At 46.7% G+C, this 18,089-nt stretch overlaps 1 protein-coding gene across 1 annotated transcript in view; it reads left to right on the top strand.

Moving 5' to 3' along the window:
• Positions 1-12,906: 12,906 nt before the first annotated feature.
• The window catches only part of E2F3 (E2F transcription factor 3), a 44,977-nt gene continuing 39,794 nt past the window's right edge, over positions 12,907-18,089 (top strand). Inside the window, exon 1 of the mRNA XM_075826581.1 lies at positions 12,907-13,532. Within this exon, the coding sequence (XP_075682696.1) occupies positions 13,230-13,532 (303 nt within the window). The 5' untranslated portion in view covers positions 12,907-13,229. The remainder of the gene's footprint in view (positions 13,533-18,089) is intronic.

Raw genomic sequence — 18,089 nt, 5'->3', positions numbered from 1 at the left:
GCGACCATGACTGATGGACATGAGAAAAATGCGTGTATTCCCGCGCATTAGGGTGTAGACTCCTCCAAGCACCTGTTAGGGCAGTGTGTCTTAAAAAGTCTGGTAAGATCTTATTCCTATTTCTCTGCGAACTAGTCCCTGCGCTCCTATCTTCCCTGGAGGACCTTACAGTGTTAAGGTCTCCCCCTAGAATTAAAAGCCTAGTACGATCCTGCTGGAGTTGGGCTTCCAAGTGACCAAAAAAACCTGTGTTGACCGCATTTGGGCCATACACATTATGAATACTGATAGTTTCCCCTGCATGTTCCACCACTAGATGGATCCAACGGCCCTCATCATCACGCTCCTGGGACACCAGCGTAAAAGTAAAATTTTTGTGTACCAAAATTATAACTCCCGCCTTACCATCCCTTGCCGGTGAGCCAAAAATCTGACCCACCCAGAATTTTTGCAAATACTTAAATTCTGGCTCGGTAAGGTGAGTTTCCTGTAATAGGGCTACATCTGGGTGTAATCGTTTCATGTGTCGCAAAAGTTTGGTCCGTTTCTGTGGGGACCTAAGCCCCTTAACGTTCCATGAGATTATTTTCATGTTATTGGGCAGTGCATAAGCTGAGCTAAAATGTCTAAAAGTCGTGATAGGTTCGGGGAGTCAGATCCATCTTTTCCCAAAAGCCATGCGTAAACATTAAGAACGTAGCCAAAACCCGGCTTAGAAACCAAAACTAAACTCCATATCAAGGCCATCAGGCCATTACCTAAAAAAAGCGAAAAATCACCTGCGGCAAAGGTCATCAGCCCCTTAATACCCATTGGCGTAAGAGACTTCACTTTTTTCTGTTGTGCCAAAACACGTCCCTCCCTCCCCCTCCCCCCCAGACCTGCATATATATCACCTTCAATGAGTAAGCTGCACCTGCCCTTACCACCTCATTAACCCTTTGTCGCCGATACACAAATTTATACAATCTTATACCATCGGTCTAACATCTTAGAGTCCGTTTGGACTATAACAAAATGTGTCAAAATGAACCCTGCTCCACCGCTAGACTTCCCTGCCTCATTTTCCAGAATCCCCTACCGAACCTTCCTCAAGTATGCGACCTGTGGCAGATATAACTAATCCCTTGCGTAGGGGAGGCCTTGTATCATTCCTGGTCGAGCACGCCCACAAGGAGAGATCTCAGAGCATGCCCTAACTCACTCTCTAATCCCCTGCAGTGGAAATGCGGAAAAATATCAAAATGCATATATTTTAACATTGTAACATTAGGTCAGTTGCTGACCGAAACAAGGTGCCTTATAAGACCGCCAAATGCAGTCATCAGAACTTTAAGATTATCTGCAAACTTATCTGCAGACGATCGGAACCTGCGATTGATCTATAGCGTCCACATGACCATCACATCAGATAAAATGGTGCTGAGAAAACTTCGCCCGTCAATCAGGAGACGTAGATCGGGTGCGGTCCCGCGGTCGCCTCTGCGGCTTCGGAGAGTCCCCTTCATTTCCGGATCGACCTCCCCGGGATCTTCCTGGTGTTGGCATTAAAGCTTCTGCCCAGGTTCGCTCCATATCTAGTCGATTCCGTTTGACTTCTCTTGACTTGCAATGTGGACTGTGTGCTGGACTGCGATGCTCCTCGTGCTGGGGTCTGTGTCTGCAGAGCTCTGCAAGTGCGTCCTCCGCTTCCTTCGGTGTGGTGAAAATCTTGGTCCGCCCGTTCTCTTGAAACACCCGTAAGATGGCTGGGTACTGCAGGTTAAAACGTACTTTCGCTTGGAAAAGCGCGGTACAGATCTTGCTGAAAGAACGCCTGCGTTTTGCGACCTCCGTAGAATAGTCCTCGAAAAGTAGCACTTTCATGCCCATTATTTCCAAAGGACGCAATCTGCTGCGGAATGCCTTCATAAGTGCCACCTTATCATTGTAATCCAACAGCTTAAAGATTACTTGTCTGGGACGAAGCGAACTGTTGTCATCCGCTGCTGGGAGATTTCTGGGGTCCTGCCCCACCCTGCGTGCCCTCTCCACCCGGCAGGGACATGGAAGACCTAAAGCTGCTGGCAATGTCCTCTCACATAATCGCTGTAAATAAGAAGGGATCACCGCTTCTTTCAGACCCACCAGTCGTAGGTTACTCCTGGAGCGGTTTTCCAGATCCTCCACCTTGTCCCCCAACTGCGTAGTAGCAGACAGCACCACTTTAAGTTTGGATTGCAGGCGCTCGTTTTCATCCTCCAGCAGCGTCATACGCTGTTCTAATTCATCAGTCCTGGAAGTGACTTGTGCCAGATCCGCATGCATGCGGTTCAGGGAATCTTGCAACGTTTTTTCCAGTGCCTTTTGCAGGTCTGGCGCTATCTGCTTGGCCACTTCACGGGCCAGGGCTATATAATCGATAGGTGCAGGATGAGAAGAGGCTATGTGTTCTGCAGGGCTTGAAAGCTGAGACTGAGGCTGCTGCAGCTCATCATCCTGTGTGTGTAGCAGGGGAGCAGTGGCGGGAAGCGCCGCCATCTTAGCTCCCTTTTCCACGGCCGCGGCTGAGTCTTCCATGGCTGCCTTATGCGCACTACTGAGGAGGTACCTGTCCATACAGGCACCACCGGGTATGTTCCTGTGTGCAGGGCTGGTGGCTTCACAGCTGATTGTCGCCGCCGGAGCGACTGTTGCGGGCAAGCAGGCTAGACGGGAGCGAGAGCTCAGTCACTCGTGTCCTGCATCGCCAGCGCCGGAAGTCTTTATATATTTTTTAAAAATAAAACTACGTCTTATCGGAAAAAAGTGGTTTTATTAGTTTTAGTTTTTTTTCAATTTTATATAATGTTTTGGTACACTCAATATACCAGAGATTATTGCCTGTCAGTGATAAACTGAGAGGCAATCTAATTATTCATACCTTTGGCATATAGCCATGGCAGGCCCGGGTCCTTTTGTAGGTCCTGGCTACCATGGCAACCGGTCGCCGATCGATTATCGTGTCGCGGGCACCGATGGGTTGACAGAAGGAGCTCCTTCCCTCTGTCTCACCACCTAAATGCCGTGGTCGCCATTGACCGTGGCACTAAAGGCAGGAATCGGAGACATGTTCAATACCAACCACTGCAGAGGAATTTTGGCTGAATATTACAACTGGCACCCGCTGCTGATGGCACGGGCACAGTTCCTTAGCATGTGCCATCGACTGGGTGTACTGTTACCTCCTATTGAAGTTAAATGTAACATCGACGGGGTTCGACTGCTGGGAACCCGACGGATCCTGAGAATGTGGGGCCCGGAGTGCCCTATGTGAATGAAACGGGACTCCATTCACTCATTGAGGCTGCTGGAAAAAGGGATATGGGTACATTTTAGCACAAAAAAAAAAGCCTCACACAGCTACGTCGAACAAATAATTAAAAAGTTATCAACATCAGATCGAAAAGAGGCAAAAAAAAATAACATTTAGAACCAGTTCGCAAGGGGTTAATCGGAGACCAAATAACAAAAAGAACAGCGCATCAGAACTATAATAAAAATAACTCAAAATAGCTACAACATTATGGGTGTGTTCACACGTGGCGTAAACATTGTGGAGTTTCCGGAATGATTTTGATTGCGGAAAATCTGCAGCATATTACAGTAGGAGCAGTGCAGATGAGATAGGAACAAATCTCATGCACACGTTGCGGAAATAAATTGACAAAAAAACCTTTATAAATTGACCTGCAGTACGGATTTTTAATCTGCAGCATGTCAATTTGTGTTTCGGGAATCGCTCTTTTTTTGTTGTGGATTTTCCCCATTTCATTAAATGGGAAGGTAAAACCTGCAACAAATAGCAAACGTTGCGATATTTTCTTTGGAAAGGTTGGGATTCTAACGCAAAAATCACAACTCAGAAAAAATCAATTTAAATTAATAAAAAAAGTTAATACCTACCGTGTTCTTTGTTGTCATAGCAACGGGTTCTCCATCCAGGCCAGCCTCCTGGGATGACGTTTCATCCCATGTGACTGCTGCGGCGGTCACATGAGCCGCAGCGTCATCCCAGGAGGCCGGTCTGGACGAGAACAAAAGAAAGCGTCGCTTAGTCAACAGAGAACTGGGTAAATATAATTAATGACTGTAGTAGCCATCTATTTTAGTAACGCATTAATCTGCCTGACTAAGACGATGAAAAACAACTTTATTGATTTAGGGTATTTATTAGGGTATTTTCACATGCACAATTAAAAAAAGCGGAAAATTACAAGCGTTTTTTGAGGCTTTTTTTAAGCCGTTTTAGGAGCTGTTTTTCAATTGATCCTAGGAGAAACAGCTGCAAAAATCGGCTCAAGAAGTGACATGCTCCTTCTTTTTACGCAGCGTCTTTTTATGCGCCGTTTTTTTAAAACTAAATGCCGTTTTTCCCATTGATTTCAATGGGAAGCTGTTTGTCAACTTTTCACTAGCGTTTTTCAGGCGTATTTCCCTATTGTTAAAAGGTGTGAGCTACTAGTCCATTTGGACTTTTTCAGACTCTTGACAAGAGTACTCGATACAGGTGGGGTGCTTATTCTGGGTTATTGTTCACACTCCACCTCCTAATTTTACCCTAAGGGCATGACCAGACGTGGCGGAATTGCTCTGGAATTCCGCTGCGGAGAGTCCGCAGTGGAAATCCGCAGCGTACACGTTTCTCCATTGCCTTCCACAGCTTTGTGGTTGGGTTCGTTTACACGTTGCGGACAATTCCGCTGCGGAGCATAGGCTGCGGTGCGGAATTTGGTGTCCGCAGCATACACTGACTGTTGCGGACGTGTAGCGGACTTGTTGCGGACTCATTGCGGAATTTCTCCATTGACTTCAATGGAGAGTCAAAATTCTGCAATGAAGTCCGCAGATGTTATGTGTGCTGCGTAGCGTATTGGTTTTACTAACATGACATTTCTTCATTCTGGCTGGACCTATGTATTTCTAGGTCTACAGACTGAGGAAGTCAATGGGGCTCCCGTAATTACGGGTGACTACGTGTGTGCACCCGTAATTACGGGAGCGTTGCTAGGCGACGTCAGTAAATAGTCACTGTCCAGGGTGCTGAAAGAGTTAAACGATCGGCAGTAACTGTTTCAGCACCCTGGACAGTGACTTCCGATCACAATATACCTCAACCTGTAAAAAAAATAGAAGTTCATACTTACCGAGAACTCCCTGCTTCTTCCTCCAGTCCGGCCTCCCAGGATGACGTTTCAGTCCAAGTGACGGCTGCAGCCAATCACAGGCTGCAGCGGTCACATGGACTGCCGTGTCATCCAGGGAGGTCGGGCTGGATGGCGAAAGAGGGACGCGTCACCAAGACAACGGCCGGGTAAGTATGAATTTTATTTTACTTTTACTAGGGAAAGGGCTGTCCCTTCTCTCTATCCTGCACTGATAGAGAGAAGGGAAGCCCTCTTCCCCTCAATACGCAACAGCTAGTCCGCATCAATTTAATGCCCATTTTAGGTGGAGCCGCAACAGAATCTGCAACGCAGATTCTATGCGGCATTGATGCGGACAGTGTATGCAGAACTCCGCCACGTCTGGGCATACCCTTAGGGTATGTGCACACGCTTCCTCTGCGATCACATGTTATATATCATCATCCCTGGAGACTGGACTGCAGGAAGATGTTGTTTTTTTTTTTTGCGGCATAATCGCTGCGGTTACGCCGCAACACTTGACTTTCTGTTGTGGGTTTTGCATCCCCAATGAATTCAATGGGGATAACCCGCAACTGAAAATCAACAAAAACGCAGCATAAATTGACATGCTGCAGAATTAAATTCCGCACCGCAGGTCAAGTTATTAACGTTTATGCTGCGTTATTTTTTACGCAGCGTGGGCCTAAGATTTACTAAATATCGCCCACTTTGCTGCTACTGTAAACGCTGCAGAATTTCCGCACACAATTCCATTGCAGAAATTCCGCAGCAATTACGCAACGTGGGATTTTCATAACCAATCAGATACAGCACAGCAGCAGCAGGCTAGCGTCACCAGGGTCGGATGGCCCACTGTTACTGGCCTTTCCTAGCCTAATAATGCCTAATAATAATACCAGCCTGCGGCCACCCCAGTACCCGACCGTCACTACAGATGGTCGGGTACTGGATCGTACCCAGCTCTCCCCGAGACCCCTGGTGGGGGTGGGTACTGGAGTAATAATGGGGTTAGCCGTTTCACTGGCTAACATTTAGCCCCGCCTTAGTAATGGACGTTGTCAATCAGCCAGCAGCCATTACTAAAGCGGTAGTAATAAAGTTTAAAAAAATACATAGAAAAAAATATTTTATTGAAATAAAAACCCCCACACACAACCCTCATTAACCATTTTATTGATAAGAAAAAAATGCTGTAATCGCAGTAGTCCTTGAATCCGACTTAGTCCAACAACCGAACCTGTAAAAAAAACACAAAGACAAAAAATATTTGTAACACATAAAAAAGCAAAACAATTATTATTCTTACCTTTCCTGGTTCCAGCGCTGGAGCCGCAATGACAGCGAGCTTGGCCCTGTATCTAAGCCTATCATGTGTGATACTGTCTACTGAGCCACCGTATCTAATCCTATCCATAGCTATAGGGTCAGAGTGCTACAGACATGCTGTCTCATATATATATACACACTTTTTTTGGGGGGGGACACGTTTTAAGAACTTAGTGACGCCCCGGCTGCTAGTGCTGCATCGTTGGGTCACTTAGGAGACCCAGCGATGCAGCTCAAAGCTGCGGGTCGTCGGCCATGAGAAGTTTCGGGGGGGGGGGGGCACAAGAAGAACTTTTGCTCCGGGCCCATTAGCCTTTAGCTACGCCTCTAATTCTAGACACTTCTGTAGTGAACGTTGCAAGGTATTGTATGCTGGGCGAAACTCACTGGACACTTTAGTCAGTGGCGTAACTACAGCTGTAGCAGCCGTAGCAGCAGCATGAGTGGGCCCGTGCCGCCCGCCGGCACGCCCCCCCCACCCATGGCCGGAGGCTCCGCTAGCAGCCGCTATGGCTACTACAGTGCGACGCCACTGAAGGGGTTGTTCCTACAAAAGACATGCATCCCCTATCCACAGGATAGGCGATACATGTGGGATCACTGGGACGCCCAGCGATAAGGAGAACGGATGACCGAAAGTCCCCCGAAGTTCTTCATGACAAACCTCGGACTTCCGGGGTCTGTCGGCAACTCCATAGAAATTAATTGTGCACCGGTCGTGCTTGTGCGCATGCGTGACCAGAACTCCTTTCATTTTTATTGAACTGCGCAGACCCCGGAAGTCCACGGAGGTTTGTCATGAGAACTTCGGTGGACTTTCGGTCCCCCGTTCTCCTTATCGCTGCCAGCGATCACACATGTATCCCCTACCCTGTGGATAGGGGATACATCTCTTTTGTGGGACAAACTATAGGCCGTTTTTTTTGGGGGGGGGGGGGGTTGGGGCCTGTATGGGGTTATCTACAGGGGGGGCTGTATGGCGTAATCTACAGGGGGAGGGCTGTATGGCGTAATCTACAGGGGGAGGGCTGTATGGCGTAATCTACAGGGGAGGGCTGTATGGCGTAATCTACTGGGGAGGGCTGTATGGCGTAATCTACAGGGGGAGGGCTGTATGGCGTAATCTACAGGGGGCTGTATGGCGTAATCTACAGGGGGCTGTATGGCGTAATCTACAGGGGGGCTGTATGGCGTTATCTACAGGGGGCTGTATGGCGTTATCTACAGGGGGCTGTATGGCGTTATCTACAAGGGGGGGCTGTATGGCGTTATCTACAGGGGGGCTGTATGGCGTTATCTACAGGGGGCTGTATGGCGTTATCTACAGGGGAGGGCTCTAAGGCGTTATCTACAGGGGGGATGTAAGGCGTTATCTACAGGGGGGATGTAAGGCGTTATCTACAGGGCGGCGCTGTGTGGCGGAATCTATAGGGAGGCACTATCTACAAGGGGGGGAGGGTTTGTGTGATACCCAGGGGAGGGGGGCCCCAGTCAAAAGTTTGCTATGGGGCTCAGTCTTTCCTAGTTACGCACCTGACTTCAGTAGTGAACGTTGCAAGGTATTGTATGCTTGGAGAAACTCACAGGATCCCATACATTCTGGAGACTTCTGTAGTGAACGTTACAATGTATTGTATGCTGAGAGAACCTCACAGGAGTTCGTACATTCTAGGTATTTCAGCACCGAACAGGATACAATGTATGGGCTGCAAGGAGAAACTCATCAGAACCCATACATTCTAGGCACTTCAGTACTGAACAGGATACAATGTATGGGCTGCAAGGAGAAACTCATCAGAGCCCATACATTCCAGGCATTTCAGTACTGAACAGGATACAATGTATGGGCTGCAGGGAGAAACTCATCAGAGCCCATACATTCTAGACACTTCAGTACTGAACAGAATACAATGTATGGGCTGCAGGGAGAAACTCATCAGAGCCCATACATTCTAGGCACTTCAGTACTGAACAGGATACAATGTATGGGCTGCAAGGAGAAACTCATAAGAGCCCATACATTCTAGGCACTTCAGTACTGAACAGGATACAATGTATGGGCTGCAAGGAGAAACTCATCAGAGCCCATACATTCTAGGCACTTCAGTACTGAACAGGATACAATGTATGGGCTGCAAGGAGAAACTCATCAGAGCCCATACATTCTAGACACTTCAGTACTGAACAGGATACAATGTATGGGCTGCAAGGAGAAACTCATCAGAGCCCATACATTCTAGGCACTTCAGAACAGGATACAATGTATGGGCTGCAAGGAGAAACTCATCAGAGCCCATACATTCTAGGCACTTCAGTACTGAACAGGATACAATGTATGGGCTGCAGGGAGAAACTCATCAGAGCCCATACATTCTAGGCACTTCAGTACTGAACAGGATACAATGTATGGGCTGCAGGGAGAAACTCATCAGAGCCCATACATTCTAGACACTTCCGTACTGAACAGGATACAATGTATGGGCTGCAAGGAGAAACTCATCAGAGCCCATACATTCTAGGCACTTCAGTACTGAACAGGATACAATGCATGGGCTGCAAGGAGAAGCTCACAGGAGCCCATACAGTCTAGGCATTTCAGTACTGAACAAGATACAATGTATGGGCTGCAAGGAGAAACTCATCAGAGCCCATACATTCTAGACACTTCAGTACTGAACAGGATACAATGTATGGGCTGCAAGGAGAAACTCATCAGAGCCCATACATTCTAGACACTTCAGTACTGAACAGGATACAATGTATGGGCTGCAAGGATAAACTCATCAGAGCCCATACATTCTAGGCACTTCAGTACGGAACAGGATACAATGTATGGGCTGCAGGGAGAAACTCATCAGAGCCCATACATTCTAGACACTTCAGTACTGAACAGGATACAATGTATGGGCTGCAGGGAGAAACTCATCAGAGCCCATACATTCTAGACACTTCAGTACTGAACAGGATACAATGTATGGGCTGCAGGGAGAAACTCATCAGAGCCCATACATTCTAGACACTTCAGTACTGAACAGGATACAATGTATGGGCTGCAAGGAGAAACTCATCAGAGCCCATACATTCTAGGCACTTCAGTACTGAACAGAATACAATGTATGGGCTGCAGGGAGAAACTCATCAGAGCCCATACATTCTAGACACTTCAGTACTGAACAGGATACAATGTATGGGCTGCAAGGAGAAACTCATCAGAGCCCATACATTCCAGGCACTTCAGTACTGAACAGGATACAATGTATGGGCTGCAAGGAGAAACTCATCAGAGCCCATACATTCTAGGCACTTCAGTACTGAACAGAATACAATGTATGGGCTGCAGGGAGAAACTCATCAGAGCCCATACATTCTAGACACTTCAATACTGAACAGGATACAATGTATGGGCTGCAAGGACAAAATCATCAGAGCCCATACATTCCAGGCACTTCAGTACTGAACAGGATACAATGTATGGGCTGCAGGGAGAAACTCATCAGAGCCCATACATTCTAGGCACTTCAGTACTGAACAGGATACAATGTATGGGCTGCAGGGAGAAACTCATCAGAGCCCATACATTCCAGGCACTTCAGTACTGAACAGAATACAATGTATGGGCTGCAGGGAGAAACTCACCAGAGCCCATACATTCTAGGCATTTCAGTACTGAACAGGATACAATGTATGGGCTGCAGGGAGAAACTCATCAGAGACCATACATTCTAGGCACTTCAGAACAGGATACAATGTATGGGCTGCAAGGAGAAACTCATCAGAGCCCATACATTCTAGGCACTTCAGTACTGAACAGGATACAATGTATGGGCTGCAAGGAGAAACTCATCAGAGCCCATACATTCTAGGCACTTCAGTACTGAACAGGATACAATGTATGGGCTGCAAGGAGAAACTCATCAGAGCCCATACATTCTAGGCACTTCAGTACTGAACAGAATACAATGTATGGGCTGCAGGGAGAAACTCATCAGAGCCCATACATTCTAGGCACTTCAGTACTGAACAGGATACAATGTATGGGCTGCAGGGAGAAACTCATCAGAGCCCATACATTCTAGACACTTCAGTACTGAACAGGATACAATGTATGGGCTGCAAGGAGAAACTCATCAGAGCCCATACATTCTAGGCACTTCAGAACAGGATACAATGTATGGGCTGCAAGGAGAAACTCATCAGAGCCCATACATTCTAGGCACTTCAGTACTGAACAGGATACAATGTATGGGCTACAGGGAGAAACTCATCAGAGCCCATACATTCTAGGCACTTCAGTACTGAACAGGATACAATGCATGGGCTGCAAGGAGAAGCTCACAGGAGCCCATACAGTCTAGGCATTTCAGTACTGAACAAGATACAATGTATGGGCTGCAAGGAGAAACTCATCAGAGCCCATACATTCTAGACACTTCAGTACTGAACAGGATACAATGTATGGGCTGCAAGGAGAAACTCATCAGAGCCCATACATTCTAGACACTTCAGTACTGAACAGGATACAATGTATGGGCTGCAAGGAGAAACTCATCAGAGCCCATACATTCTAGACACTTCAGTACTGAACAGGATACAATGTATGGGCTGCAAGGATAAACTCATCAGAGCCCATACATTCTAGGCACTTCAGTACGGAACAGGATACAATGTATGGGCTGCAGGGAGAAACTCATCAGAGCCCATACATTCTAGACACTTCAGTACTGAACAGGATACAATGTATGGGCTGCAGGGAGAAACTCATCAGAGCCCATACATTCTAGACACTTCAGTACTGAACAGGATACAATGTATGGGCTGCAAGGAGAAACTCATCAGAGCCCATACATTCTAGGCACTTCAGTACTGAACAGAATACAATGTATGGGCTGCAAGGAGAAACTCATCAGAGCCCATACATTCTAGGCACTTCAGTACTGAACAGAATACAATGTATGGGCTGCAGGGAGAAACTCATCAGAGCCCATACATTCCAGGCACTTCAGTACTGAACAGGATACAATGTATGGGCTGCAAGGAGAAACTCATCAGAGCCCATACATTCTAGGCACTTCAGTACTGAACAGAATACAATGTATGGGCTGCAGGGAGAAACTCATCAGAGCCCATACATTCTAGACACTTCAATACTGAACAGGATACAATGTATGGGCTGCAAGGAGAAACTCATCAGAGCCCATACATTCCAGGCACTTCAGTACTGAACAGGATACAATGTATGGGCTGCAAGGAGAAACTCATCAGAGCCCATACATTCCAGGCACTTCAGTACTGAACAGGATACAATGTATGGGCTGCAAGGAGAAACTCATCAGAGCCCAGACATCCTAGGCACTTCAGTACTGAACAGGATACAATGTATGGGCTGCAGGGAGAAACTCATCAGAGCCCATACATTCTAGGCACTTCAGTACTGAACAGGATACAATGTATGGGCTGCAAGGAGAAACTCATCAGAGCCCATACATTCTAGGCACTTCAGTACTGAACAGGATACAATGCATGGGCTGCAAGGAGAAGCTCACAGGAGCCCATACAGTCTAGGCATTTCAGTACTGAACAAGATACAATGTATGGGCTGCAGGGAGAAACTCATCAGAGCCCATACATTCTAGGCACTTCAGTACTGAACAGGATACAATGTATGGGCTGCAGGGAGAAACTCATCAGAGCCCATACATTCCAGGCACTTCAGTACTGAACAGGATACAATGTATGGGCTGCAGGGAGAAACTCACCAGAGCCCATACATTCTAGGCATTTCAGTACTGAACAGGATACAATGTATGGGCTGCAGGGAGAAACTCATCAGAGACCATACATTCTAGGCACTTCAGAACAGGATACAATGTATGGGCTGCAAGGAGAAACTCATCAGAGCCCATACATTCTAGGCACTTCAGTACTGAACAGGATACAATGTATGGGCTGCAAGGAGAAACTCATCAGAGCCCATACATTCTAGACACTTCAGTACTGAACAGGATACAATGTATGTGCTGCAGGGAGAAACTCATCAGAGCCCATACATCCTAGGCACTTCAGAACAGGATACAATGTATGGGCTGCAAGGAGAAACTCATCAGAGCCCATACATTCTAGGCACTTCAGTACTGAACAGGATACAATGTATGGGCTGCAAGAAGACCCCTAACAGAGTCTATACGTTGTAGGCTCAACCGTCCTATGAGCAGGGGCGTCCCCGCCTACTGACCCACGCTCAGTCGCACAGATCAATGACGCGTTGTTGAGAATGACAGCCAATTGCAGGAGGGAAGCTTAGGCGACGCAGCGTTCTGAAGGCAAACGTCTCCCCGTCCAATCACAAACGCAAAAGACATGCGGGGCGGGGATATGCAAATCCATTTTGAAAAAGACGGCGGGAAATCTGAGTTTCGCGGGAGGACCTTCGCGCGTAAACCGCATCCCTTCATTCATTGTCAGCTTCCTGGAGCCATTTTTCAGCCGCGGCAGTGGCAGGGAGGTCGGAGCCGGGGCCCTATCACACTTAGCTGTACAATCCGCTTCCATCTGCCTCCTCCGGTGCTCGATAACTCTCAGACGATCTCACCTCAGTCACCGAGGGGACCTGCTCTAACCACAGCCCCGACTATTTCCAGGGTACAGGCCGGGCCGTACGGATTACCGGGGTCAGAAGTAGAGCGGGTGTACCCGGGAAAGGAGCGGCGCGCAGGGAGGAGGAGGCTGCTCAATAAGATGAGAAAAGGAATACACCACGGGCACGACACGCTGCTGATTCCCGGGCTTCAGGGCTCGGAGAAAAGCTCCAGCTTCTCTGGGGGGTTCGTCGCCGGAGGAGGCTCTGCGAGTGTGCTTACTGCAGGAGGAGGCGGCGGTTACCTGCAGATTCTGTCTTCTCCCGGCCCGGTACACCATCCCCAGCACGGACTGTGTGCTCCAGACCAGCAGCACCAGACAACGGCCAGCTTCATCTACTCTACCCCGCATGGACCCGCCGCTAGAGCCGGCCTACTGCAGCCTACACTGGGGCGCCCTCCGGTAATAGCAGTGACATCCCATCCCCCATCCCCCACCCCCCACTGTCCACCTCCATGAGTATGTGTTTTGTGACTATATATAGGCTAGTGCAGAGTGTATACTCTCCTGTGTCACATACTTCTATGTGCTCTGGTACATGTATGAGGTACACCATGTATGAGGGCTTATGTGTCCCAAAGGTTATTCTGGTTCCAGGTGTTAGGGGTTAAGTGTAGGTGATGCGGTTTACATGGCAGGTAGGTAGGTGGCCACACAGGCGGACGTGTTATTCAGGGGGCATTAGATGGGCTCTCTTCTGCAGCAAGGAGGTTCACGCCCCGGATGGAGGGGGCAGGGGAAAGGTCACCTGTGTATTAACTGTTTTTGCATCTGTCACTATGGGGAGGAGGTGGGGGGTTATCACACGGCTGTGGGGGAGATCTAGTGTGAAAATATAGCAACTTGCTCTCGCTTACATTTCAAAGGTCTGTAGTAAAGTGGGGTTATTGTGTGTGTGTATATAAGTGGAGAAACCAGTCAGTATATGCTTCTTTATAAGCCCCCCTAGTTAATAGTTCGTGCCCCCTCCCCCATTTTGATCATACGAAGTTTCCATGGCTTATGCAATAACCTGGGTTAGGAGATCTCCTCCGAGATCCTGTTTTAGGCCTGCAGCCCGCTTCTATCTCGTTCAGATAAGATCCGACAATATTTATTGCTGCTGGTTCCTACGCGCTGTAAGGCGACTTTAGTGCTTTTTCTCCACAATTGACCAATCATTTGTAACCTCTCAACTCTTATTATCCAGTAGAGAAATAGTGGTACTAAAGGCCTATTTACACAGGCCAATAATCAGCCGAAGGACGTTCACCCGATTATTGGGCCATGTAAACGGCAGCAATCAGCCAACAAATGAGTGCGCAGTCATTTGGCTGATCAGGGTGTTCTTCCAACAAGCTAATGGGGATCAAAAGATCATGTTAACAATCGTGCGTAACCATACTGATCATCGGCCTGTTGACATGCGCCAATCGACTTGTTATATCAATCGGCGCCCCTTATGGCAGAAATCTGCCCATGTAAACCAGCCTTAAAGGTGGCCGTACAACTTCAATAGCGGTTTGTCCGACAGGTATTTATCCCGGCCTTGGTTTGACTGAGGCCTTAATGAGGAGAGGGGGAAAAAAGCTGCTGCCAGACTACGGACAGCGGCTAATCTACCTTGAGAACAGGATTGGGCATGTTGTCAGGGGTTTTGAGGCAGATTTTGTCCTTCCTGCACATCGTTTGCAGCGATTTTCGTCGCGTTTTTCACCTGCTGCAATTGAGTGCTACGGACAAACTCTGCGATATACGCTCTCTCTGCCTCCCATTGATGTCAATGGGAGGTCAGAGGCGTAAACGCGTGAAGATAGGGCATGTCCCTTCTTTCTCTCGCGAGGCGGTTTTACCACTCGCGGGAGAAAACCGCCCCCGTCTCCCATTGAAATCAATGGGAGGAATTTTCGGCCGGTCTTTGACGAATTTTGCGGAGCGGTTTCCGCTCCCAAAAAGCTAGTCAAAATACTCTGTGAACAGGCCCTAAGGCTCTCTTCGTATCACGTCTTGGATTCCTGTCGGAGGTATCATACGTTGGCAGGACTTCCAATGTATACCTCCGGCAGAAGACTGCAAAGTATACCACTATTTCATGAAGCTGGATATGTCGCCTGGGGACCCTGAGGAAACTCCTGAAGTCACTGTACATAAATGGACAGTGTTGTCAGGTGCTTACCAAGGTCTGGAGTCTGCGAGCATCAGCTAGCGCTCTGCCCGGGGACTCCGCTGCTGTGGCAGCTCCTGACGTCACTTCCATTTATGGTCGTTATGTCACTGGAGCCTCTCGACGTATGTTTAATGTATATGGATGGGAAAGTGGTATACACTTTGTATTTTAATTTTTAATTTTTTTTTTTTGTGGGATCACTCCAGATGCAATCGCATAGTATGCTGTTCCATCTTTAAAAAAAGGTATACCCGTCCAACGAAAGCCAAAAGGACTCTTGCTTGGCCTCTATCGGGTAATGGAGCCTTCTGGATACGTTTATTGTGTACGCTGGGCGCTTTCCTGACCTTCATGATAGACTTGGTTCCTAAACATGTGAAGAGGAATTAATACACATTACATAGTCATTACATGGTCAGATAAACATTGGTTATGGCCCATGTTAGTCTATGTATGACCACCTTATAACAGCCTTTAACCCCTTCACCCTACAGCCATTTTTCGTATTTTCTTTCCTTCCAAAAGCCATAACTCTTATTTCTCTATTGATGAAGCCGGATGAGGGTTTGGTTTTTGTGGGCCGAGCTGTAGTTTTTCAGAGCACCATTTATTGTACTATATAATGTACTGGGAAACGGATTCTTTGTGGGGTGAAATGGGAAATTCTGACAAAAAAAAAAGTGATAAAAATTAATCAGTCGATTGTACTCCAAAATTTTACCAATAAAAAACTACAAGTCGTCCCACAAAGAAAATCCCTTATGCTGCTGCAACAGGGGAAAAATAAGTTCTGAAATGTAATTGTAAGCTAGTTATGGCGCCATATGACCTGACTGACCACATGGTGCTTCTCGGGCTTAGAAGGAGCAAAACTCGTCAAAAACGGCCCGAAAATGCCTCCCATTGATTTCAGTGGGAAGCGGAGGCGTCTTTTTCCCACGATCGGTAAAACAGTCTCGTGGGAGAAAGAAGGGACATGCCCTATCTTCGGGCGTTTACGCCTCTGACCTCCCATTGACCTCAATGGGAGGCAGAAAGCGTATTTCGCTGCGTTTTATGCCTGCGGTGCTCAATGGCCGCAGGCGAAAAACGCTGCGAAAATCTGCGTGCCGGGAGAGGAAAATCTGCCTCAAACTTTCAAATGGAATTTTGAGGCAGAATTTCCACCTGCCAAAAACTCTGTGTGAACATAGCCTAATAGATTCAACCCCTTCCCGACATCCGCTGTATATAGACGTCGAATGGGGAAGTATGGAGCGGGCTCACTGGCTGAGCCTGCTCTATAGAAGGAGCGTGTCTGCCGCTAGTTTAACCCGTTACATCCCGTGGTCAATCTAGACAGCAGAGTTTAAATGGGTAGTAACAGGATGGCCCCTTGTAATGTTGCAACAGCCCATGACGCGATTGCGGGGTGCTGTTGGTTGGTATGGCAGCCTGGGGGTTGGATGAAGGCCCCCAAGTGTTCTATCTTTGTACTCCTGTGAAGCCCTGCCTCAGGGAGGGCTTCATAGGAGAGTCCGTATAACAATTTACAGCAATACTTTAGTATTGCATTGTAATACAAGCGATCCAATGTAATTAGTCCCCTGGAAGGACTAATAAAGAGAAAAACAAGTAAAATAAAGTTTTGGGGTTTTGTTTTTTTGTTTAAAAAAACAAACATTTTCCCTCAAGCACAATTTAAAAACTTTAACATAACTGATATAAACGCGTCCATAAAAGTCGGAACTATTACAATATATTAGTCCACGCGGTGAACGGCGTAATAAATGCCGGTCACTTCATCTCCCACAAAAAAATGGAATAAAAAGTCATGTACCCCAAAATGGATATCGATAGAAACTACAGTTTGCCACGCAAAAATTAATCTCACACCGCTCAATCGAAGGAAAAATAGTTATCACTCAGAATATGGTGACAACTCAAATTTTATTTTTTAACATTCCGTTTTTTCCTTTTAAAAGTAGTGAAACGTAAAAAAAACCAAAACCTTTAAATGTAGTATCACTGTAATCGTATTGACCCGCAGAATAGTTAACATGCCATTTTTACCGCATGGTGAACTGCGTAAAATCAACCCCCCGCCCCCCTTTCCACCCGCAATTTTAATTTTTTAAAATGTTTTTCACTAATTATATGGTATAATAAATTGTGCCGTCAAAATCTACAACTCGTCCCGCAAAAAACAAGCCCTCATACGGCAATATTGATGGGGAAAAAAAACAAGTTATGGATTTTGGTAGGTGCAGAGGAATGAAGCGAAAGTGAAAATCCAACAGATTACTTTTACTTCCCTAGGGAGATAAATCACTGCTAGATCTTATGGCAGTGCTTGGCTTCTATTAGATTCTGACAAAATCGGATGGTCTCTGATGCTTAATAACCCCTTAAGGACCGAGACATTTTTCAGTTTTTCACCTCCTGCGTTCCAAGAGCCAAAACCTTTTTATTATTTTTCCGTCAATAGTGGTGTGATGGCTTATTTGCGGGAGAAGTTGTAGTTTTTGATAGCACCGTTTAAAGTACCATATCATGTATTGGGAAACTGAAAAAATTCTTTGCGGTCTAAAATTGGATAAAAAACCTACTTGTTTTTGGTTTTCGCTTTACGGCTTTCACCATGCGGTAAAACAACAACTTAAGTTTATTCTGTGGCTCAATACGATTATGGTGATACCAAATGTATATATATTTTTTTATATTACTTAGTACAGTAAAAAATAGTGTAGTACCTTGTTAGCCAGAGACAATATGCAATGTTAAATACTTTTGTTATTAAAGGTATCATACCTATTATACTTTTGTCTTTTTTG

This window comes from Rhinoderma darwinii, chromosome 5 (assembly GCF_050947455.1).
Source record: "Rhinoderma darwinii isolate aRhiDar2 chromosome 5, aRhiDar2.hap1, whole genome shotgun sequence".
In the NCBI taxonomy this organism is placed as follows: domain Eukaryota; kingdom Metazoa; phylum Chordata; class Amphibia; order Anura; family Rhinodermatidae; genus Rhinoderma; species Rhinoderma darwinii.
This window is presented reverse-complemented; position numbering and strand designations above follow the sequence as displayed.